General features: G+C 47.0%; 1 protein-coding gene across 11 annotated transcripts in view; it reads right to left on the bottom strand.

Annotated features, from left to right (window-relative positions):
* LOC130290250 (cytochrome P450 2F2-like) overlaps positions 1–25508 on the bottom strand; it is a 331651-nt gene that overhangs the window by 176243 nt on the left and 129900 nt on the right. For 2 of the 11 annotated variants that reach the window (XM_056537604.1, XM_056537605.1), the window contains exon 2: positions 23995–24115. The exons of 4 other annotated variants lie outside the window; for them this stretch is intronic. In XM_056537604.1, the coding sequence (XP_056393579.1) occupies positions 23995–24023 (29 nt within the window). In that variant the 5' untranslated portion in view covers positions 24024–24115. Of the gene's footprint in view, positions 1–13348; positions 13387–17195; positions 17216–17684; positions 17705–23994; positions 24116–25107; positions 25131–25508 lie in introns of those variants that run through there. 5 more of the 11 variants (XM_056537609.1, XM_056537612.1, XM_056537614.1 and 2 more) reach the window with 5 other exon arrangements.

Consider the following 25508-nt stretch of genomic DNA (forward strand, 5'->3'; position numbering starts at 1 on the left):
TATTTGTACATCCAGGAACTCTAGGTGATCTCTACGAAATTGGGACGTGAATAATCTACAAACTGGTAAAATTCATTTTCTGTCCCGTCCCAAATGATAAAGAGATCATCCACAAATCGTAGATATAGCTTTATTTTTCCCACAAATGGATTTAGAGTCGTGAACACACAATTGCCTTCCAGCATGGCGAGGAAGATATAAGCATAGGCAGATAAGGTCGGTAACCCCATGGTCATGCCAAGGATCTGTCTATACCATTCTCCGCCATACTGGAACGCGTTGTTTGAAAGGATGAACATTAAAGCTTCGGTCACAAATTCCATGAACTCAGGAGCTTTTTCAGTCTGGGAGCGAAACTGTTATGTAGCCTTTACACCCGCATCGTGAGGGATGTGGGTGTACAGTCTTTCAACATCTATCGCTACAAGGCTATAGTTGGGCTGACACTGGAACTCACTCAAAATACAAATCAGATCTCCTGTATCTTTTTAAATATGAGGGGATACTGCTTAATAAGGGAGAAATTAACCAACTGATGTAAAAATTGGGTTGGAGAGCGAATCCTTGAGACTAGGAAGGAGTGAATCAAATTTGACGAATACGAATTTGTTACGAATTTCAGGAAAAATCACTTCATTAAACTCCATTTAGTGCAGTCTGGGCATCTAAAATAGCAGATCCAGATGTGAGGACATGGAGCAAGGAATCCTGGGAAGGCCGGAAAAAGGGTCGTCGGGATGACCCTGAATCACATGCAGCATGCAGCCTATCAGCAGCCAGCCACCCCTGTGATGTCACAGCCCTATATAATTGGTAGCCATCTTGCGGTCAGTCACATCAGCGTTCTATTACAGAGAGAGAGGGACAGAGAGCAGTGTGTGTTGCACAGAAAAGCATTTTTACAGCAGCGATTCACCGCCCAGTCACATCAGCATTCTATTACAGAGAGAGATGCTGCAGCACTGGTCTGTACAACAACGGAAAAAGCTAATAGTAGCCAGCCAGTTAGGGTGAGCAGAGCACTTAAAGCGTATTGTCCTCTATTAAGTGTAAGCTGTGCGTACATCTAAGTGGTGTACCATTTTGTTCCTGTTAAAGTCTTAAGGGCCTAGATACTGTGAAAGGCCAGTCAAAAGTACACACTTGCTGGTGTTGTACACAAATATTGTTTTAAGCGTACTGGAGCGTATTGTCTTCCCCTCATAAGTGCATACCCCATATGTACATCTAAGTGGTGTACTATTTTGTTCCTGTTAAAGTATTAGGGGCCTAGATACTGTGAAAGGCCATCCAAAAGTACACACTTGCTGGTGTTGTAGACATACTGTTTTAAGCGTACTGGAGCACATTGTCCTCCCCTCATAAGTGCATACCACATACGTATAACTAAGTGGTGTACCATATTGTTCCTGTTAAAGTCTTAAAAAATATCTTTAATCTTTTCAATTGTGATGCCCTATGGTCTCGTCAGGCTGTTGCTTCCTCCACGCTAGGTCATCCAGCCACTATATGGTCTCCTCCTGCTGCCGCCAACTCCAGGCTGTATCATTCAGCCACTATATGGTCTCCTCATGCTTCCGCCACCTCCAGGCTGTGTCACTGTACCGCCATGTGATCTCTTCATGCTGCCGGCACATTAAATTAAACTTTTTAATCTCACCTTCACCAGCTAAGTCACATAAATCTAGCAAACCCTGTTTGTCTTTGTCATCAAATACTTTTGGAATACTAAAGCCTAGTGTACTAATTCTGCAAGCAGATTCGCCATCTCTTTCCTTTGCATTACTACCAACACATTTTTTATTTTTAGCTAAATATTTTTTTCAAATTAAGCTTCTGTTAACCCCTCCACCTGTCCTCTTGGAACCTTGTGTAATCAAAGCCTTCAACTAAGCAAAAGTTCAGTCCCTTGTTTAAAATGGACAACACAGCTTCATCCAACTCCAAATCTGTCAAATTGACAACGATATTATTCACTTGCGTCACGTCCCACTTTTCCTTTTGGGGTTCCTTTTTCTCAGCACTCTTTTTCCAGCCCCTTCCTCTTCTAACCCTTTTCCTAAAGGGCCACTAGATGTGCCTCGTTTTCTACCTTAGCTTCTTGTTCAGACTCAAAGGATGCACTTGTATCAGACTCGGTAGTCATGAAATCGGTACTTTTCGGTTTTCCTTTATGCATATTTTGTTTATTAAACTGTCCTCTCTTCTTCCCTTCTTTCTTTTTGCTCCAGGAAAATACCTGCTGAGAGTCAAAGTCTCAAAGTTTAATTTATAAAAAATTTTGAGCAGACTCTACTGTTAGGATCTTTGAAAAGTTGAGAACGTTTCTCCCTAAATATGTCGAAAAGGGTGCAATTAGTGAAACAACTGCAGAGCGCCCTTTTCCTAAAAAACCAAGAAAACCTTCTTGGTACATACTGCCAAAGGTCCATAAGTCGGAGAGCCAGCCCTGGGATAACCTATTGTCTCGGGGATTGGCTCTCTGACCCAATTTTTATCGAGTTACACCGATTGGATAATTTCTCCCTTATAAAGCAGTATCCCCTCATATTTAAAAGATACAGGAGATCTGATTTGTATGTTGAGTGAGTTTTAGTGTCAGCCCAACTATAGCCTTGCAGCGATCCCTCATGATGCGGGTGTACAGGCTACACAACAGTTTCTGTCCCAGACTGAAAAATCCCCTGGGTTCATGGAATTTGAGACCGAAGCTTTAATGTTCATCCTTTCAAACAACGCATTCCAGTATGGCGGAGAATGGTATAGACAGATCCTTGGCATGACCATGGGGTCACCGATCTTATCTGCCTATGCTAATATCTTCCTCGCCATGCTGGAAGGCAATTGTGTGTTCACGACTCGAAATCCGTTTGTGGGAAAAATAAAGCTATATCTGCGATTTGTGGATGATCTCTTTATCATTTGGGTTGTTGGCGAAAGGGAATATTTTGCTTGACATGGGGAGGATGACAGGAATTGTAATGCAAAATGGCATATCTTGCAATTGCTTTCCTAAAGCCTGATGTTACTATTGTATTTTGTTTGATGTCTGTTTGTACATCCATTTTGCATTACAATTCCTGTCATCCTCCCCATGTCAAGCAAAGTATTCCCTTTCGCCAACTACTTAGGTTGAGGAGGATTAATAGCGACAGCTCGAGGAATAATGAACAGGCAGATGAACTACAAAAAATGGCTAATACAGAGAGGGTATCCAACAAAAATAATAGAAGAGGCAAGGAAAAAAGCCAACAGCATTTCCAGATAAAAATTATTGAGAGGAAGAAAGAAAAAGGTAAATAAAGAGAATTCAAGAATATGATTCAGCCTCTCAATAATGTAATTAAAAATGCCATCTATAACAATTGGAAGCTTTGGCAGAGTGATGAGGACCTTATAGACGTAACTAGTTCGAAACCAATTATAACATACAGTATAAGAAAAATAAATTGAAAAGGTACAGAGTAAAGTGGAAAAGAAGAAATATTGGCTGTCTGAACAGAGACCTACAGGCACTGTGAGTCCTGTTCATTTTGCCATTATAACTCGAAAACAAAATAAATAACACAGAATGGATATGTTATAAAGGTGAAACAACTAATAACATGTTGGTCGTCTTATATTGTCTATGCATTAACATGTAAATGCAATCGTTTCTACATTGGAAAAACTAAGCGTCCATCATTCCATCGAATACGTGAGCATGCCCGATCCTTGAAAACGCGTGCAGGAGCTTCATTCAGCACTTCACTTCATTCAGCACATCAATGAAGCGCATGCAGAAGAAAAAGATGCGCACAGGATGTATTAAAGACAAACTGCTAACAAGAAAAGAAACCAGATGGATTTTGTGTTTGGAGCCTATAGGCTTGATAGGTCTGAATGACAGAACCAAATTTAATGCTTTGTTATAAGTCCCTCTGGTTTGTTTTTAGATTTGTTTTTAAATAATTTACCTGTCTGATGTTGTTTATGCATTGCCATAACTTCAGAGGGCAGGTACTATTTAGGAAGTGTCTCAGAACATGATGACATGTGGGCCAGTTGAAACGCAAGTCCAGCGCAAAATGGCACCGTTGCCTATCGAAACACCCCTGCACTAGAATCGGTTCTTGAATCAGTTCATTTTATTGAATCATTTGAAATGAATCGATTTACTTTAGTAATCTGGACTTCCCATCACTATCAGAAATAAGTAAGAAAGGAGGAGGGGTTTGCTTATATGTAAGATCCTGTCCTTGGCCCCTTCTGCACAAGGAAATAGGTAAGAAAATGGCCATGTGGAGTCTCTATGGGTGGAAATAAGGGGAGGGGAAAAGAATAAAATACTGATAGGGGTTTGTTATAAGTCGCCAAGTATAATAGAAGCAGCAGAAAAGCTACTAATAAGACACACAGATGGGACCGCAAAAACGTGTGACATCATTATTATGGGGGACTTTAACTGGGAAGCTGAAACACGTAGGTCCAGTACAGGAAACAGTTTTTGGGCAATAATAAAGGACAATTACCTTTCCCTATAAGTGCAGGACCCAACAACGGGGGGGGGGGGGGGGGGGGTTGGGGGTCACTTCTGTACCTTATACTAACCAATAGGCCAGACATAGCATCTGAAGTAGAGGTAGGGGTCGTCTTGGTAATAGTGGCCACAGCATAATAAGTTTTCATTTATTGTACAAGAGGATGTCTACTAGTGGGGCTACAAAAACATTGAGCTTCAGAAAGGCCAATTTTCACCAACTAAGAGAGGACCTTAGTAAAAAAAGTACACAAGTTAAATGGGACATTGTTAAGAGCATCCTGAATAGATCTTGTAAATAACATATACTTTATGAGAAAAAGTGTGTTAGAAATAGGAGAAAACCAGTTTGGCTAACCAAAAGATTTAGGGATTCGATAAATGATAAGAGGAAAGCGTTCAGACTACTTAAATAAGAAGATAATGGGGAAATGTTAAAATTGAGAGAAATAAATTCTGTAAATATTCTTTACCTACATAAATAAGAAACTTAAAACTGAAAATGTTGGCCCCTTTAGAAATAATCTGGGTGTAATGGTGGAGGAGGATGAGGAAAAGACCAATCTACTAAATGCCTTTTTCTCTACAGTTTTACACAGAAAAATCCAATGTCAGATAACAGGTGAAGGGATAATGTAAATTCTACAGCAAATCACACAAATCACTGGGCCCTGATGACATCCATCTCAGGGTTTTGCAGAAATCAAGTACTATGCTAGACAGACCCATATTCCTTATACTTAAAGATTCTATAATGACAGGGATTGTTCCACAGGACTGGCGCTAAGCAAATGTGGTATCAGTATTCAAAATGGGGTTAAAAAAATGGATCCTAGGAACTATAGGCCTGTAAGTTTAACATCTGTTGTGGGTACAATTTTTTGAGGGTTTTCTTAGGGATGCTATTATGGAGTACAGTAGAATCTCCCAGTAGCGAACACTCACAGAGGGGAAAAGAAAAACTGTCTGCTATTGGAAGATGTCCCCTTTTGGGAAAAAGGCTCAAAAATCTTTCTAAATGACCGACTACTGTACTGTACTCACTCCAGAGTGTAGTTATCTATAAAACACAATAAAAAACAACATTACAGTAGAATTGCCCCATGCCATTTAAAGGGGTATTCCCGTGGAAAGCTTTTTTTTTTTTTTTTTTTTATCAACTGGTGCCAGAAAGTTAAACAGATTTGTAAATCACAAAACAAAGAAGATATGCTCGGCACTACTGTATTCACGCTGTATGGTGTAGAACTACCGGATTAAAGTACTGTCCCCTTGCAACTGCTGGAGGTGCCAATAATGGTGCTTCCACGCTTGTAGTAACAGGTGAATCACATCCAAACAGTGAAGATAGAAAAAGCGAAGCACTCACCACATTAGTCTTCTTGTTGCGATTAGACTTTATTCATGTAGTCTTCAGGGGATACAAGCAGGGGTGTGCGGACGTGGGTGAGGGGGTGCCCCCTCGGTGACGGACCGTTTGGCGCCGAAGCACTTCGTCAGACCGGGAATGACGAAGCGCTTCGGCGCCAAACGGTCCATCACCGAGAGGACACCCCCGCACCCCCGTCCGCACACCCCGGCTTGTATCCCCTGAAGACTACATGAATAAAGTATAATCGCAACAAGAAGTCTAATGTGGTGAGTGCTCCACTTTTTCTATCCTCACTGTTTGGATGAGATTTGTAAATCACTTCTATTAAAAAATCTGAATCCTTCCAGTACTTTTTAGGGGCTATATACTAAAGAGAAATCCAAAAAAGAAATGCATTTCCTGTGATGTCCTGACCACAGTGCTCTCTGCTGACCTTTGCTGTCCAGAGCAGGAGAAAATCCCCATAGCAAACATATGCTGCTCTGGATAGTTCCTAAAATGGACAGCAGAGGTTAGCAGAGAGCACTGTGGTCAAGACATCACAGGAAATGCATTTCTTTTTTTGATTTCTCTTTAGTATACAGCCCCTAAAAAGTACTGGTAGGATTAAGATATTTTAATAGAAGTGATTTACAAGTCTGTTTAACTGTTACGCCTAGCGCTCCGGGTCCCCGCTCCTCCCCGGAGCGCTCACGGCGTCTTTTTCCCTGCAGCGCCCCGGTCAGTCCCGCTGACCGGGAGCGCTGCACTGTCATGGCCGTTGGGGATGCGATTCGCACAGCGGGACGCGCCCGCTCGCGAATCGCATCCCAGGTCACTTACCCGTCCCGGTCCCCTGCTGTCATGTGCTGGCGCGCGCGGCTCCGCTCTCTAGGGCGCGCGCGCGCCAGCTCTCTGAGACTTAAAGGGCCAGTGCACCAATGATTGGTGCCTGGCCCAATTAGCTTAATTGGCTTCCACCTGCTCCCTGGCTATATCTGATCTCCTCCCATGCACTTCCTTGCCGGATCTTGTTGCCATTGTGCCAGTGAAAGCGTTCCTTGTGTGTTCCTAGCCTGTGTTCCAGACCTTCTGCCGTTGCCCCTGACTACGATCCTTGCTGCCTGCCCCGACCTTCTGCTACGTCCGACCTTGCCTCTGCCTAGTCCTTCTGTCCCACGCCTTCTCAGCAGTCAGCGAGGTTGAGCCATTGCTAGTGGATACGACCTGGTTGCTACTGCCGCAGCAAGACCATCCCGCTTTGCGGCGGGCTCTGGTGAACACCAGTAGCCTCTTAGAACCGGTCCACCAGCACGGTCCACGCCATTCCCTCGCTGACACAGCGGATCCACAACCCGTAAGCCGAATCGTGACAGTAGATCCGGCCATGGATCCCGCTGAGGTGCCGCTGCCAAGTCTCGCTGACCTTACCACGGTGGTCGCTCAGCAATCGCAGCAAATTGCCCAACAAGGACAGCAGCTGTCGCAGTTGACCGCCACGTTACAGCAACTTCTGCCTCTGCTACAGCAGCAACCATCTCCTCCGCCAGCTCCTGCACCTCCTCCGCAGCGAGTGGCCGCTCCTAGCCTCCGCTTGTCCCTGCCGGACAAATTTGATGGGGACTCTAAACTCTGCCGTGGATTTTTGTCTCAGTGTTCCCTGCATATGGAGATGTTGTCGGACTTGTTTCCTTCAGAACGGTCTAAGGTGGCGTTCGTAGTAACCCTTCTTTCAGGAAAGGCCTTGTCTTGGGCCACACCGCTCTGGGACCGCAATGATCCTGCCACAGCCACAGTCCAGGCCTTCTTCGCTGAACTCCGGAGTGTCTTCGAGGAGCCAGCCCGAGCTTCTTCTGCCGAGACTGCCCTGCTGAACCTGGTCCAGGGTAATTCTTCAGTAGGCGAGTACGCCATCCAATTTCGTACTCTTGCTTCCGAGTTATCATGGAATAACGAGGCTCTCTGCGCGACCTTTAAAAAAGGCCTATCCAGTCGCATCAAGGATGTGCTGGCCGCACGAGAGATTCCTGCCAACCTGCAAGAACTCATCCATTTAGCTACCCGCATTGACATGCGTTTTTCTGAGCGACACCAAGAGCTCCGCCAGGAAAAAGACTTAGATCTCTGGGCACCTCTCCCACAGTATCCGTTGCAATCTACGCCTGGGCCTCCCGCCGAGGAGGCCATGCAAGTGGATAGGTCTCGCCTGACCCAGGAAGAGAGGAATCGCCGTAGGGAAGAAAATCTCTGTCTTTACTGTGCCAGTACCGAGCATTTCTTGGTGGATTGCCCTATCCGTCCTCCACGCACGCACCCAGCTCACGTGGGTGTGGCGTCTCTTGGTTCCAAGTCTGCTCCTCCACGTCTCACGGTGCCCGTGCGGATTTCTTCTTCAGCCAACTCCTCCTTCTCAGCCGTGGCCTGCTTGGACTCTGGTGCCTCTGGGAATTTTATTTTGGAGTCCTTTGTTAATAAATTCCGCATCCCGGTGACCCGTCTCTTCAAGCCGCTCTACATTTCCGCGGTCAACGGAGCCAGATTGGATTGCACCGTGCATTACCGCACAGAACCCCTCCTGATGTCTATCGGACCCCACCACGAAAGGATTGAGTTCTTCATTCTCCCCAACTGTACCTCTGAGGTCCTCCTCGGTCTGCCATGGCTCCGGCTTCATTCCCCCACCCTTGATTGGACCACCGGGGAGATAAAGAACTGGGACTCTGCCTGCCACAGGAAGTGCCTCTCCCCCCCTCCCAGTCCCATCAGGCAAGCCTCTGTGTCCCCTCATGGCTCCCGTCCTTGTGTCTCCCTGCCCCGTGCCAAACTTCACCCTCTGCCCTCCCTCCCCATTCCAACTCCTGCTGTACTGCCTCCCGTTGAGGAAGCCCCCCATTCTTTCCCGGTGTCCTCATCCCAGGGGAGGCAGTTACCGGACAAAAAAAAGGGGAGACCTAAGGGGGGGGGTACTGTTACGCCTAGCGCTCCGGGTCCCCGCTCCTCCCCGGAGCGCTCACGGCGTCTTTTTCCCTGCAGCGCCCCGGTCAGTCCCGCTGACCGGGAGCGCTGCACTGTCATGGCCGTTGGGGATGCGATTCGCACAGCGGGACGCGCCCGCTCGCGAATCGCATCCCAGGTCACTTACCCGTCCCGGTCCCCTGCTGTCATGTGCTGGCGCGCGCGGCTCCGCTCTCTAGGGTGCGCGCGCGCCAGCTCTCTGAGACTTAAAGGGCCAGTGCACCAATGATTGGTGCCTGGCCCAATTAGCTTAATTGGCTTCCACCTGCTCCCTGGCTATATCTGATCTCCTCCCATGCACTTCCTTGCCGGATCTTGTTGCCATTGTGCCAGTGAAAGCGTTCCTTGTGTGTTCCTAGCCTGTGTTCCAGACCTTCTGCCGTTGCCCCTGACTACGATCCTTGCTGCCTGCCCCGACCTTCTGCTACGTCCGACCTTGCTTCTGCCTACTCCCTTGTACCGCGCCTATCTTCAGCAGCCAGAGAGGTGAGCCGTTGCTAGTGGATACGACCTGGTCACTACCGCCGCAGCAAGACCATCCCGCTTTGCGGCGGGCTCTGGTGAAAACCAGTAGTGGCTTAGAACCGGTCCACTAGCACGGTCCACGCCAATCCCTCTCTGGCACAGAGGATCCACTACCTGCCAGCCGGCATCGTGACATTAACTTTCTGGCACCAGTTGATTTAAAAAAAAAAAGTTTTCCACGGGAGAACCCCTTTAATCACTCCCTATACCATTTCATCCCCCCTTTATTACCCTCTGTGCAAATTTATCATCCCCTTTTTACCACCTCCTGTGCCATTTCATTCCCCTTTATCCCACCTGTTCCACTTTATTCCCCCTGTGCCAAATCATCCTTCCCCTTACCCCTCGTGCCACATCATTTCCCCTTTCCTCCTCCCCATGTTGTTCTTCTCACCTGGCCAGCAGGCTCAGGTGCAGGGGCTCTCAGCAGGTTTGACATTCTCCTGACGTCCTCTGTGCTGCACTCACTGACAGGCTGTGAGCAGCGGCAGCTGCGACACTGATTAGTGATGCTGCTGAGGGGACTCGTAGCCGTACTCATGCCCGCAGCCTCTGATTTCAGTAAGTGCAGCGCAGAGGACATTAGGAGAATATCAAATCCGCTGAGAGCCCTGTACCTGAGCCTGTTGGCCAGGTAAGAAGAACAACAGGGAAAGGAAGGAAGGGGAAAAGTAATTTGGCACAAGGGGTAAGGGAAGGGAAATGATTTGGCACAGGCAACAGGGGGAATAACGGGCTACAGAGGGATAAAGGGAGAATTAAATAGCACGGGGGGAATGAAATGGCACAGGGGGATCAAGGGGAAATGATATGGCACAGGGGGTAATAAAAGGGGGATGATTTGGCACAGGGGGAATAAAGTGGCATGGGGGGGGATCAGAGTAGGGCGAATGATGTTGCTGGTAGACATACAAAAGTAGGAGACCGCTGTTTAAACAATAGTCTTCTGCTCCTGTTCTGGAGCTCACGCAGTGGGGTGCAGAGGGGGCCAGGGACCCCTGGGAGCCAAGGCCCCTTGCTGTGGTATTGGTTGTGCCCCACTGACAGCAGCCCTGTATACAAGGTAGGGCCAGCACATAAGCTTGGTTGTCCTCTATTGGGAGTGTTTTGTTCTCTATTGGGTGTGATTTTCCGCCTATTGGTAGTGTATTGTCCTCTATTGGGTGTATGCGCGTCCACTATTAGGAGTGTCCCCTATACGGAGGGTGCAAACACATTAAGTCTTATGGGACTCTGCCAGGGAATAAAAAACTGTCCACTATTGGGAGGTGTCTCATATTGGGAGGTGTCCTCTAAGGGAGATTTGACGGAATCTTAATGAAAATAACACAGCACCAACATTATATTATGCAGGATCAGTCCTGTCAGACTAATCTGAACAACGTCTATGAGGAGGTCAGTAGTAGATTGGACTGGGGGGAATCTGCAGATGTTGTATATCTGGACTTTTCTATGGCATTTGATACTGTGCCACATAAAAGGTTAGTACATAAAATGAGGATACTGGGACTAGGGGAGAATATGTAAGTGGGTTAGTAACTGGCTCAGTGATAGGAAGCAGAGGGTGGAGATTAATGGAATTTACTCTGGGTTACAGTTACAAGTGGAGGCCACAGGGGTCAGTACTGGGTCCACTTTTTTTCAAAATGTTTATAAATGACCTTGTAGAGGGATTACAGAGTAGAATTTGCAGATGACACTAAACTGGGTAAGGTGATCACCACAGAGGAGGATAACATAATATTACAGAGGGATCTGGGGAAGCTGGAGGCAACCATGACAAGGGGGAATCATCGACATCTAGAGGAAACAAGGTTTCACCATCATCACAGCTGGGGATTCGCTACTGCAAGAATAGTCAGACTATAGAACTTTTTGCCACATGATGTTGTGATTTTTGACTCAGTAAACAAGGGGGGCCTGGAAGTTTTTCTGGAAAAATATAATATTACAGGTTATGGATACTAGATTTATGGGGATAGAACGTTGAACCAGGGATTTCTTCTGATCACCATATTGGAGTCAGGAAGGAATTTTTCTTCTGTCTTGAGGCAACTGCCATCAGATGCATGGGGGGGGGGGGTTGCCTTTGTCTGAATCATCACAGTCGGGGGTTTAGGTTGAACTCGATGGACTTTTGTCTTTTTTTAAACCATACAAACATACACATTTTTCAAGTCCCTACAGGAGACTATTTATATCAGTCAATTGATTTCTTTGTACAGTCTGCCAGAGGGCAGAGCATATGCATGACTTGCAACAGAGCAGCACGGAGGAAGTAAGTACATTTGGGTCACCACCCTGACTAATCGGACACCCGCAATCGCGCTACGAGTGGTCAGATGAGTCTCCACAAAGCCCAGCAGTATTGATCACGGCATCTGAAAGGATAATGGTGGACATCAGGCTACTTGCTCATTCTCAGCACGCTCTGGCCTCCACAATTCTGGAAAAGAGCAAATGACGGCCCACTTAGCCAATCTATGGTTTAGGTGGGACATCACTGTGGCTGGTGGTTGGCTGAGCAGGCCGTCATTACTCACATCTAGGATTGAGGGGGCTTGTCTTAAAGGGGTTCTCCGGTGCTTAGACATCTTATCCACTATCCAAAGGATAGGGGATAAGATGCCTGGTCGCGGGAGGCCCGCCGCTGGGGACCCCCGTGATCTTGCATGCGGCACCCTGTTTGTAATCAGTCCCCGGAGCGTGTTCGCTCCGGGTCTGATTACCGGCGACCACAGGGCTGGCGGCGTGTAGCGTCACGCCTCCGTCCCCGTGTGACATCACACTCCGCCCCTCAATGCAAGCCTATGGGAGGGGGCGTGACAGCTATCGCACCATCTCCCATAGGCTTGCTTTGAGGGGCGGAGCGTGACATCACACGGGGGCGAACACGCTCTGGGGACTGATTACAAACGGGGTGCCGCGTGCAAGATCACGGGGGTCCCCAGTGGTGGGACTCCCGCGATCAGGCATCTTATCCCCTATCCTTTAGATAGGGGAAAAGATGTCTATGCACCAGAGAACCCCTTTAAAGGTAGCTTTTTCTAATGTTGAGCAAAAAAAACAGTACAGGATACCAAAACATGATGTTCACAGCGTATATGTAGCATTTCTAGCAAAGTGTTTTAAGTTTGGAATCATTTATTATCCTAGGCAAAGGGATAACAGCATTGGTATTAGAGGAATCAAAAAATAAAGATGGAATTCATTATACTCATATTCATTTCTAGAAGAGAGAAAACATTTTCCATTGGTCATGGCTGTGGCATCAGTTCAAGAAATTCTATAAACTATGTTCCAAGACACTGTGGGTGTGTTTTTTCAATTACATGTCTCATGAGAACAAAATATTGGTTCTTGGAAGTTAAATAGGATCTGTGGCCGAATGAAAAATAGCTTTTTTTTAGTATGTGCAAATAGGTTGGGGGGGCTGATCACATAACATGTTTACAATATGCTGATCAGCCCCTAACCCCCCACCCCTGTTCCCGAGTTATGGGAATTTTTTGATTTCCATCTGATAGTCTGCAAATCCATCAGATTGGCAGGCACTTCATTATAATAGGAGCTGTGTATCACAGTGCCACCTATAAGGGGGGGGGGGGGGGCATGCGTATAAAATCTACACATACTACAAAATGGCTATTTTGTATTTGGCCACAGGTCCTCTTTAAAGTGTTACTTTTGGCAAAGAAATAGTGGTGCTGGACTAAAGCGCAGGGGCATCAAAAGGCAAAAAACAACAAACAAAACAGACAAACAGGCCAGAGTCAAAAACCAGAAAGTTACACAATAGCAGAAACAGTAGACAAAGGTGTAGTCAAAGAACAAGCCAAAGGTCAGGAAAATCAGAGATCATGATAATGGATGCAAGTTAGAAGCCAATATGATATTTACAGCCCATTTAGCAGGGCATGGACGCCAAGACAGTATACCATTGGCTAGTAGTCCATGCCATTTGATTCGTCCGGGCGTTGTCAAGGCAGAGAGCGATGCCAAAGCTGATGACATCAAACGGAAAATGGAAAAGGACCTCATTCATCCAGGCGCTGCCGGTTAGGTCATCAGGTGCACAAAATGATGCAATGTATACCTTGGAATATTGTATACATGAAAGTTTATTAAAAAATAATAAACAACATACAGATTACGCGTTTCGAGGGTGACTCCCCTCTTCCTCAGATCAGGTGTGCACACCTGATCTGAGGAAGAGGGGAGTCACCCTCGAAACGCGTAATCTGTATGTTGTTTATTATTTTTTAATAAACTCTCATGTATACAATATTCCAAGGTATACATTGCATCATTTTGTGCACCTGATGACCTAACCGGCAGCGCCTGGATGAATGAGGTCCTTTTCCATTTTCCGTTTGATGACTACGTCAGGACGTATGTGCCTGTGACCTCCGGCTTGCAGCCCTCCTTTGGACATCAGTGAGTACCCCTATTTGGGGTGATATGCGTTACTTCTATTTACATCTGGTGAGCAGCCACCTATAAGTGCCGTGGGTTTCTCCCACATTTACACTTGCTGTTTGTGTTTAAGGGTAATACACGAGGCGCCGTTCCCCGGTCTTTTTTCTTTCTATTTATTAAAGCTGATGACAGGAGGGCTTGGAACTACAAACAGAGCCTCAGGCAGAAAGGCCTATTACATAAATATTATGTATTGAGCACACAGGGGCAGAGAAAACCCTAAAATTGTGTATGCAGTACTATAAGTGGATCTGTCGAACTGTTTTGTACATTATATTTCCTTATCAGCACTCACAACTGTGTAAGGGTTTAAAATCAGCATATTTTATCAGATGAGTGATTCACTGGTCACATGATGCTCCAGAACTAAACTTCTATGCAGGTTTCCAGAATGGCTGTGAGAAAAGTCCCTAGTGCACCCCCTCTCCCCAGAGGGCTGTCTCAAAGCAGTTCTAGTCTACTTAAAGCAAAAGTCATATTTCTACTAGCTCTACTCCTGCCATCTGAATTAAAATGGGTACACAGGAGCGTAGTCGCCATGGCAACTACGCTCCTGTGTACCCATTTTATTCAGATGCCACAATAAAACTACGGATTCTACCTGCCTTCCCGTTGCTCAATACTTCTTTCTACATTTATGGATGGTATATATATGGATGGTACTTATTTATCAAACAAAGAGAATGTCCCGGGCTCGACTCGGGAACAATGTTTTATTTAGGGTCCACGGGAGAACATACAGGAACACGAAGATGTGTGACGCGTTTCGGCCTGTGTCACCAAGCCTTAGTCATTCTTTATTGAACCATCTCCTGAGAAAACTATTCTTTCTGGCCAGGCTGGTTATTAAGTATAACAAACCTTCCCACACCACTCACTAGACTAAGAATAACCATTTTAGCTGACACTACTATTGAACTTTTCAATTTCCTTTCCATATACCGTATTTATCGGCGTATAACACGCACTTTTTAGGCTAAAATTTTTAGCCTAAAGTCTGTGTGCGTGTTATACGCCGATACCCCCCCAGGAAAGGCAGGGGGAGAGAGGCCGTCGCTGCCCGCTTCTCTCCCCCTGCCTTTCCTGGGGTCTAGAGCCCTGCTGTCGGCCCTTTTCACCCCCTGGTTATCGGCGCCGCTGCCCGTTCTGTCCCCCTGACTATCGGTGCCGGCGCCGATAGCCAGGGGGAGAGAAGCGGCGCCGACAGCCAGGGGGAGAGAAGGGGCAGCGGCACCCATTGTCGGCGCCGCTGCCCCGTTGCCTCCCCCCATCCCCAGTGGCATAATTACCTGAGTCCGGTCCGCGCTGCTCCAGGCCTCCGTCGTGCGTCCCCGGCGTCATTGCTATGCGCTGAACGGCGCGGCGCATGACGTCAGAGCGCCGCGCCGTGCATAGCAACGACGCTGGGGACGCACGACGGAGGCCTGGAGCAGCGCGGACCGGACTCAGGTAATTATGCCACCGGGGATGGGGGGAGGCAACGGGGCAGCGGCGCCGGCAATGGGTGCCGCTGCCCCTTCTCTCCCCCTGGCTGTCGGCGCCGCTTCTCTCCCCCTGGCTATCGGCGCCGGCACCGATAGTCAGGGGGACAGAACGGGCAGCGGCGCCGATAACCAGGGGGTGAAAAGGGCCGACAGCAGCGCTCTAGACCCCAGGAAAGGCAGGGGGAGAGAAGCGGGCAGCGACGGCCTCTCTCCCCCTGCCTTTCCTGGGGGTATATCGGGGTATACACGCGCACACACGCACCCTCATTTTATCATGGATATTTGGGTAAAAAACTTTTTTTACCCAAATATCCTTGGTAAAATGAGGGTGCGTGTTATAGGCCGGTGCGTGGTATACCCCGATAAATACGGTATGTAATAATTTCTCTCCAGAAATTGGCAATCTCCAAATTAAGTGTAAAAAATTGGCCTCATCCAAACCACATTTAGGTCCCTTAGCATTATTGCGGTAGATCATTTTAAGCAAAACCTCCGGTGTATAATACAGCTGAACTATTATTCTATATTGAGTCACCTGGTGCAATTTATTATGTGAACATTTCATTACATTTCCTAGTATACACACCCAATCCTCTTCACTAATATCCCCTATCATCTTCCCCCACCTATTTCTTGTTTTGTCTAAATATACATGAGGTGTCAATGTCATTAGTGCTCTATACAAAATCCCTGTCTTGGGTCTAATATATGAATTGATTTTTATAAATTCAATCAGTGTATGATTACTTATGGTAAACACATTTTTTTCCCCTTGTACCTCTATAAGCCTCCGCCAATTGTAAATACCAAAACTTCTTTGCTTCAGTCAATCCAAACCTGTCCTTTAAAGATCATGAGCGTACTGCTCTCTGCTGACATCTCTGTCCATTTTAGGAACTGACCAGAGCTGCATATGTTTGCTATGGGGATTTTCTCCTACTCTGGACAGTTCTTAAAATTGACAGAGGTGTCAGCAGAGAGCACTGTGCTCGTGATGTCAGCAGAGAGCTCTGTGTTCCAAAAAGAAAATAATTTCCTCTGTAGTATTCAGCAGCTAATAAGTACTGGAAGGATTAAGATTTTTTAATAGAAGTAATTTACAAATCTGAACAATGTAGAAAAGACCGCACTCACCCGATAAACATGCACAGGTTTCTTTATTCCGTTGAACATAAACGTAGAACACAGAAGGACTAGTGGTCAGCAGGGACGCCGGGGAACAGGAGGTGTAGTTACAGCTGTTTCACGGGAACACAGCCCGATTCGTCAGACTACGCCCTCTGATGACGCATCGCAGGTTATGTACACACCCACGGTTACGTCAGCAGGGGAGCGTTGCACACAGGTAAGTGATTTAAAACCTTAGAAAAGTAGAAAAACCTTTAAAATCAACAACCCTCTATAAGAATCTATGACATATATGAACTTCTATTTATAGAAATACACTAAAATCTAGCTTGTCGTTGAGTCCAAGATTACCTTGGGCATCCGTGCGCAGGATGAACTCCGCCTCTGTACGCAGTAGTAGCTTTTTCCTATCAATCCCTTCTTTGGGCATTATTCTCTTTATCCCAAAGAATTTTAATGCAGCCGGGTCATTATTATGAGTAGTTTTAAGATGTTCCAGGACCCGAGGGCACCCCTTTCCTGAACGAACTGAATAAAGATGTTCTCTAAATCTGATGTTTAGCGATCTTGTGGTGCTACCTATATAGTAGCGGCCACAGTCGCAAAACATACAGTAAATAATATGATTCATTTTACAATTGATAAATTCCCTCACTTTGATTTGTATGCCTCCAATAGTGAAGATTTTACCTACTTTGAGTTTAGGGCACCATTTGCAGTTCCCACAGCGGAAATTTCTGCATATTGTGGGGCCGCTTAGCCAGGCTAACCACACCTATCTGCAAGAGCGATTCATCACATTTGGTGAATGACACGGGCAACGCAGTAAGGTCAGCGATTGAGTTGCAGCACGCTGTTTGCGAAGAACGGAGCCTGGGATTACTTGTTGGAGTGGTTGCTAGGGGCAACGATCCTGCCGACAAGTGACTGACAGTACAGCGGAAGTGTTTTCTCCAAAGATTCAAGGCAAAGCAGTATTGCCAAAATGAAGGTGGTTATAAAAGCATTTCGGAGGCTTGTGTTAGAGTTAGCCCACCAACATGTTCTAAGGGGGCACCTGGGCCTGCAGAAGATACAGGACCAAATTTTGCAGCCTTTTAACTGGCCCAATGTGTATAAGAAGGTTGAAAGGTATTGTGAATCTTGCCCAACATGCCAAATAACTAGCCCCAGGCCACATTACCGTAGTCCCCTGGTCCCCCTCCCGATTATCGAGGTCCTGTTTGAACGGCTTGCTATGAATATTGTAGGCCCGTTGCCGAAATCCGCTAGGGGCCACCAACACATCCTGGTTGTCCTGGACTATGCTACTCGGTATCCCGAGGCGCTACCTCTGCGACATACCTCTGCCATACTCATAGCTAAGGAGCTAATGGAGATGTTATCCCAAGTGGGCTTACTTAAAGAGGTGTTGACTGACCAGGTAACCCCGTTTATGCCAAAGGTAATGAAAGAGCTCATAAGTTACTGCAGGTAAAACAACTGTGGTGGCGTTGGGGGATAAAGCCTTGTGGGGTGTAGGGTAGTTAGGGTGTTGCTGTTCAGAATTATAAAGGGCGCTGTTAACCCTTGTCACTCGTGACGCCAGGGTGTGGGTTAAATTCTGTAATCTTGATAGGCCTATTGCCACCCTTCCCAAGAGCAATAGGTGAATGTAGAATAAAGGATTGTCCACAACCCCTATTAAGGCTGGGTTCACACCAAGTTTTCTTAAATGCGGTTCTCGTATACGGTTTGGAGGAGGGGGGCGGGGCTTAATCGCGGCACCCGCACTCAGCAGTATTCGGGAACCGTATTTAATGCAAGTCTATGAGCCGACCGGAGTGAACCGCAGCCTCCGGTCGGCTTAGTTTTCGGCCGTATGCGGTTTCCCGACCGCAGGCAAAAACGTGGTCGACCAATAGTCTTAATACCGAAGCCAGACGGTGCGTAACAATCTCCGCAAACTTAATGAGGTGTCCAAGTTTGATGCATATCCCATGCCCAGAGTTGATGAGCTTCTTGAAAGGCTAGGACAGGCTCGGTAGTTTTTCTGTTTTGGACCTTACAAAAGGGTACTTGCAGGTGCCCTTGACGGAGGCTGCCAAAGAGAAAATAGCCTTTGTCACACCAGAAGGTTTATTTCAGTACAAGGTGTTACCCTTTGGTGTACATGGCGCTCCCACTATGTTTCAAAGGCTAATGGATATTGTACTTCGGCCACATCGTCGGAATGCCTCAGCTTATCTGGACGATATCATCATCCACAGTACAGACTGGGAAAGTCACCTTCCAAAAGAACATGCAGTGGTAGACAACCTTAGGAGGCCGGGTTAACTGCTAACCCCAAAAATGTGCCATAGGGTTGGAAGAGACAAATACCTGGGGTTTGTCATTGGGCGTGGAGTTGTCAAACCTCAGGTAAACAAAATAGAGGCTATCCGGAATTGGTCATTTCTAGGAATGGTGGGTTACTATATGAGATTCATCCCCCATTTTACTACGGTGACTGTGCCCATAACAGACCTCCTAAAGGGATGCAAGTCCGTAATGGTGCGCTGGAACGAACAGGCAGTGCAGGCCCTATATGTTTGTGACACCAGACTTCAAAAGGGAATTTGTGGTACAGACCGATGCCTCTGAGGTAGGTCTTGGTACTGTACTTTCCCAAGACGTCAATGGGGTAGAGCATCCCGTTGTCTTTCTCAGCCACAAACTGACCCCGGCCAAGACCATGTCTAGTATAGTGAGAGAGAGTGCCTGGCCATTAAGTGGTCACTCGAGTCTCTCCACTATTATCTGTTGGGCAGAAAGTTTTGTCTTGTGACGGATCATTCCCCCCTTAAGTGGATGTGCCAGGCCAAGGACAAAAATGCCAGGGTCACCAGGTGGTTTCTTTCATTACAGAATTTCAAGTTTAGGTTTGAACACAGAGTGGGTCGTTTGCTAGGCAATGCCGATGCCCTATCACGAGTCCACTGTTGCGCCCCCTCAGGCTTGAACAAAGGGGGGGGTATGTGAGAAGGTGAAAGGCATTGTGGTTCATGGGCGATATATGTCACCAAGGCTCCTGTGTCTGTGCTGCGATGGAGACTGACACTCTGGCCATAATATAGCTGGAAGGCCAATCGGGACAGCTCTTACTGGGAATGATCAAGAGAAGGGTGGGGATCATACCCCACAATCCAGGCCGCCTTTTGGTGGCTTTATGACAAATACGTTTTTATTGGAGTTTGACAATAAAAATATAACAAGACAGTTTAAAACAATCTATTGGTTACACAGAAGACCTGATTGAGTAGGGGTACACAATTCCATGCAGGAGTGGCCAGCCGTCCCTAAAGAATAAATCGCAACCTCCATAAGGAAGCCACTACCAGCACATCCCCATAAACACCATAACACTGCTCACAACAGCCACAACCATGAAAGGGATGCATTAATATAGAGGGAAGGCATAGCCCCCACTGCACTTATTTAAACACCAGCTCAAAATATCCCCTTATTACTCAATCATGCCAGTCACAATAACACCAATAGACGTACAGTAAAAGGAATACAAGACAAAAGAAAGAAGCAAAGTCGAAGAACACAATAAGAGAAGGGTTCAGTAGGACAAACAGGTAGGAAAAGTAAGAAAAGAATAAGAAAAAAAAATTAGAAAGTCAGGAGGAGGGGAGGCGGGGGAACGGGTAAGGAAGGGAGGGAGGGAAGAGAAGCCACCATGGACAGGACATATGAACTAACATAACCAAGTTAGAAATTCTGTCGATTCCCTATTACTGTTCCAGGAGGCCCAGACCGCCGTAAAGACATCCAATTTGTCATTATCAGTAGCTACCATCTCCTCCATCCTACGAATCCTATTTATCGTTTCTACCAGCTCGATTCTCGTGGGCGTCACCATAGTCTTCCAGTGGCGAGGGATAACCGCTCTTGCAGCACCAAGAAAGTGCCTCAGGAGACCCTTCTTTGCCCCGGACAATGAGCCAGGCAATAGAGAGAGAAGAGTTATGGCGGGGTCAGGAGAGATCGAGCCCGAGGAAACCCTCGTCCCAGAAGGAATGGATTAGAGGGCAATCCCACCAGGTATGAAGGTAAGAACCCAATCCCTGACCACAACGCCAACACGTCGCCGCTACCGTAGGGAAAATCCTATGTAAGTGGCCAGGACATCTATACCACTGACATAGAACCTTGAAATTACACTCCTGAATCCTAGAGGAAAGAGAAGCCCTGTGTGTCAGAGTAAAAATCTTAACTATCTCGGAGTCAGAGAAAACACGATCCAGATCGGTCTCCCATCGAGCAATAAAGTCTGGTATTATCGGGTCGTCTACTGTACTTCGCAGCATCGCGTAGACTGAGGAAATGGTATGTATAGGTGGAGAGGAAAGAGTGCACAGAGTCTCAAAACCAGTCAGTTATCTATGTAATTGTGAGTTCGGATGCAGGGATAGGTAGTATGACCGAAGGCGCTCATAGGTAAACCATGAACCAGGAGAGTCAGTATTGAGGGAAGCCAGGGGGACCAGGGTAGAGGAGGTGGTCACCACACGCAATCTGGGAAGGGAAGCAGTGGAACAGGACAATAAGGCAAGGACTGCCGAGTCATGACCAAGAGCCGGATTACTAAACAGAGGAGTGAGGGGTCCAGGGCGGGATGAAATGTCTGAGGTATGTAAGATGGAGTCCCACACCGGCAAAGGAAGGCGTGTGAGAAAAGGAAGAGCAACACTAGAAGGTCTAGACCCCGGAGGCAACCAGGGAAGAGCAGCAGGATGTATCGGAGAAAAATCAATTTCCAGAGCTACCCATTGTTTGGAGGAGGCATGATGGCAGAAATCCAGTATGCGAGCGCAAATCAACGCCTTATAATAAAGACAGAAGTCCGGGAGTCCCGCGCCTCCCCTCTCCCGGCTCCGTATCAGGATCTGATAACGTAATCTAGGACCACCCATGGACCAAATGAATCTGGTTATCATGGAGCAGAGCCTGGAGAAGAAGGACACCGGAATCCGAAAGGGCAGCGTCTGCATAAGATATAGTAAACGTGGTAAAACATCCATCTTGACAACTGCCATCCTGCCAAACCATGAGAACGTGAGCTTGCCCCAGGAGGAGAAGTCCCATTTCAGTGAGCTCAGTAAGGGGAGATAATTAATATGGAACAAGGAGGAAAGATCAGGTCCCAATTGTATGCCTAAATACGTAATTGTGTTGTGTGGAGTTTTGAAGGGAAATTGGGAGGTGAGCTCAGTAAAGACATCTTGGGGCATGGGGATGTTGAGAAGTTCCGATTTATGTGAGTTAATCTTGAAATTACTCAAAGCACCATAGTCTGCGAACTCGGAAAGAATAACAGGGATGGAAATACGAGGGGAGGAAACATATGACAGTATGTCGTCAGCAAAAAGCGACAGCTTATAAGTGGAGGAACGGAAGGAGAGACCCCTGACGGAGTCGTTCTGTCTCAATGCCACAGCCAAATATTCCATCGCAATCACATAAAGAAGCGGGGATAGGGGGGCAATCCTGCCGTGTCCCATTTCTAACATCAAACGAGGCCGACAGCACACCATTCACCTTAACTTGGGCTGTTGCACCTCCATAAAGGGCCAGGATATGGTTGTGAAACCTACGTCCCTTCCCCATATGGGACAAAGCCAGATCCAGAAACTCCCAACCTACTCTATCGAAGGCCTTTTCAGCGTCTATAGAAAGAAGGCAAAGGGGAAGGCCTTTGGATTTGGCTGCGGCAATGAGAGAGTACGACTTCAAGGTATTATCCCTAGCTTCGCGGCTCATGACAAAGCCCACTTGATCAGTATGTATAAGTGAGGGTAGTAAGGGGCCTAAACGTAAGGCCAAGATCTTAGAGTACAATTTGAGATCTATATTAAGGAGCGAAATGGGTCGATAATTACTAAAGCTAGAAGGGTCTTTATTAGGTTTCGGGAGCACCGTGATATGGGCAGCTAGAGCCTGAGGAGGGAAGCGAGCACCATCACTTATAGAATTAAAAGATCGTAATAAAGGAGGAGCTACCATGCCAGAGAACAGTTTACAAAATCGAGCCATAAACCCATCGGGTCCTGGACTCTTACCGTTTTTCAAAACTTTGATGGCGTCGGTCACCTCCCCAAGCTCAAGCGGCCGCTCCAGATGCTCCCAAGATGAGGAGGACAGAGCAGGAAGACTATGGTGGTCTAAGTAGGAATTAGTTTTATCATGCAAAGCAGAAACAGGGAGATCCGAATATCTACCCTTGATATTATATAAGGATTGATAATAGGTTCGGAACTCTTCAATAGTGTTGAGCGGCATAGGCCATATTCGAATTCGCGATATTTCGCGAATATATGGACGAATATTCCTCATATATTCGCTAAATTCACATATTCGTAATATTCGCGTTTTATTTCCGCATATGCGAACATTCACCTATGCGAAAATTTGCATATATAAAAATTACCATATGCGAAGATTCGCATATGCGAAAATTAGCATATGCGAATGTTCGCATATGCGAAAATTTGCACGCCAGTCTCACACAGTAGTATTAGAGCCTTCTTTACACCACACAAGCTGGAAGCAGAGAGGGGTGATCACTGAGATGTGTACTGTGAAAAAATAAAAACGAATATTCGTAATTACGAATATATAGTGCTATATTCGCGAATATTCCTGAATTAGCGAATATGCGATATTCGCGAATAAAATTCGTATTGCGAATATTCGCGAGCAACACTACTCTTCAACAATCTGCGGTGTTGAGTGTAATTTGCCGGACGTGGGAGATGTCAGGGATAAGATGTAAGGGGGGAACAATCGTGGGTGTAAAGCCCTGGAGAGCCAGGAGCCAGCCTTGTCAGCGTACTCGTAGTATCCCCTATGCACCCTTTCCCTTAAGCAAAACAATCTCCTATCTAAACAAGTGAGTATCTGTTGTCGAACAGAGGAAATTTGGGCCCTAGTGGCATCATTATAAGATCTCTTATTTGATGCTTCCAAGGAGGCTAGGGAGTCAAAGAGAGTACGTAATTGGCTAGCATGCTCTTTTTTGAGACGGGAGCCATGAGCTATAAATATGCCACGGACCGTACACTTCAACGCTTCCCACTGAGTAGGCGCCGAGGTAGCGTCGGAGGCATGGATTTCCAAAAATTCAGAGATCACTCTTTTGACTTCCTGCACACATAAAACATCCTTAAGAAGATGATCATTTAGCCTCCAGGAGAACGCACGGGGAGCACTAGGAGATAATTGTATGCTGACAAGGACCGGGGCATGGTCCAACCATACTATCGGGGCAATAGTTGCGCGTGGGGAAAGAGAAAGGAGAGGATGGCTAAGGAACACCATATCTAGGCGACTATAAGATTTATGGGCAGGTGAAAAAAAGTTGAAGTCCCTAACCCTGGGGTGAGTCGCGCGCCACACGTCCACCAACCGGCGATCAAGGAGTTCTTTCCTCAGTCTACGCAAAGCTGCAAAGGACAAAGAGGACTTACCAGTGGATGTGTCCAAGAGAGGATCCCATACCCAGTTGAAATCACCCCCCAAGATTATCTGCGAGGAGCCAGCAAATTCATCCAGAAGATGGAGGACCTTAGAGGCAAAGGAAACCTGTCCCTGGTTAGGAAAATAAACAGAGGCAACGGTGAATACATGGGAGGAATGAGAGAATTGTATAAACACATAGCAACCATGAGGGTCACATGATGATTTCAATACAGTAGGCTGGAAGGACCTATGAAAGGCTATAGACACCCCTTTAGATTTAGAATCAGTAGACATTGTGTGAAACCATACTGGATATAACCGGTCATTAATCACTGGGCAACTAGTAGATAGAAAATGCGTTTCCTGAAACAGGGCAATTAACACCTTTTGTTTATGTAGGTACCTAGATATTTGGCGTCGCTTTTCAGGGACATTCAGACCCTTCACATTAAACGAACAGACAGATAATGTATCCATGGTGGTTCACCAATGGTCAGGGGGACAGGGAGGATAGGGAGGGGCAGAAAAGGGGTAAAAGGGAAGGGTAGGAGAAGGGAAGAGGAAAAAGAGAAGAGACAAACCAAGAGAGAAGATAAGAGAGAAAGAAAGGAAGGACCGAAACAAGAGAAATAAACATATACGAAAAAACATAAAAGTTTTGGTAACAGCACTAACAGTGAACAGAATACTAGCCACTAGGAGAGCAGCATAAGGCGGTATCCCACCCACCGTCGGGTTCTTGGCAGGGCAATACCAGCCCATCTCAGCCCAAGGTAAAGGCAATCCAAGGTATGACCGAACAAGCAGTCAGAAACTATAAATCACCCCAATTACCCTCCGTCTCTGCCATTGAGATGTATTGAGGGGGCGTGTCGGCCGCCGCTTCGTGCGGGGGTGGACACCCGCTATCTGGCCGGAGAGCCGGGGCCCTGTACAGAGAGATCGCAGGGGGCCCCAGCGGTCGGACCCCCCGCGATCTCAAACTTATCCCCTATCCTTAGGATAGGGGATAAGTTTTTCACCACTGGACTACCCCTTTAAGTCAGGACCTTGTGTGAAGCGGCCACAGAGAGGCGGAGATATGAGCTGTAGGCTCCCAGCCCTGCCACTCAACCCAGTACCTGCGCATCCAGAGGCAGCAAGTAGTGCAGTGATTCCCAACCGTGATTTTATTTTTTTTAATTTCCCTCCCCGGCACCGCAGGGGGGAGGGAAGCTACGCTGTGCGTGCGCCTGAGGCTGTAACAAGACCTGCGATGATGTCACCGTCATGTGATCAGTCACATGGAGGAGGAGGAATCACATGATCAGGGGCTGCTGTTCTATGCTTCAGCGTACCCCTACGTCCCCCAGCGTCCCTTAGCTTCCCCCTTCCCCCTCCGGCCCAGAGAGGGGAAGTATGCGAAAGCTAAACCGGGCCGCTGTAGTGACCCGTGCCCCAGCGTCCCCCTCTCCCCTGCGGCGCAGTGAATAATTGCCCTTCCGGAGTCGGTGCCCTGCCAGAGATTGGAAGAACAGGGAAG

The sequence above is a fragment of the Hyla sarda genome, chromosome 9, assembly GCF_029499605.1.
Source record: "Hyla sarda isolate aHylSar1 chromosome 9, aHylSar1.hap1, whole genome shotgun sequence".
In the NCBI taxonomy this organism is placed as follows: Eukaryota; Metazoa; Chordata; class Amphibia; order Anura; family Hylidae; genus Hyla; species Hyla sarda.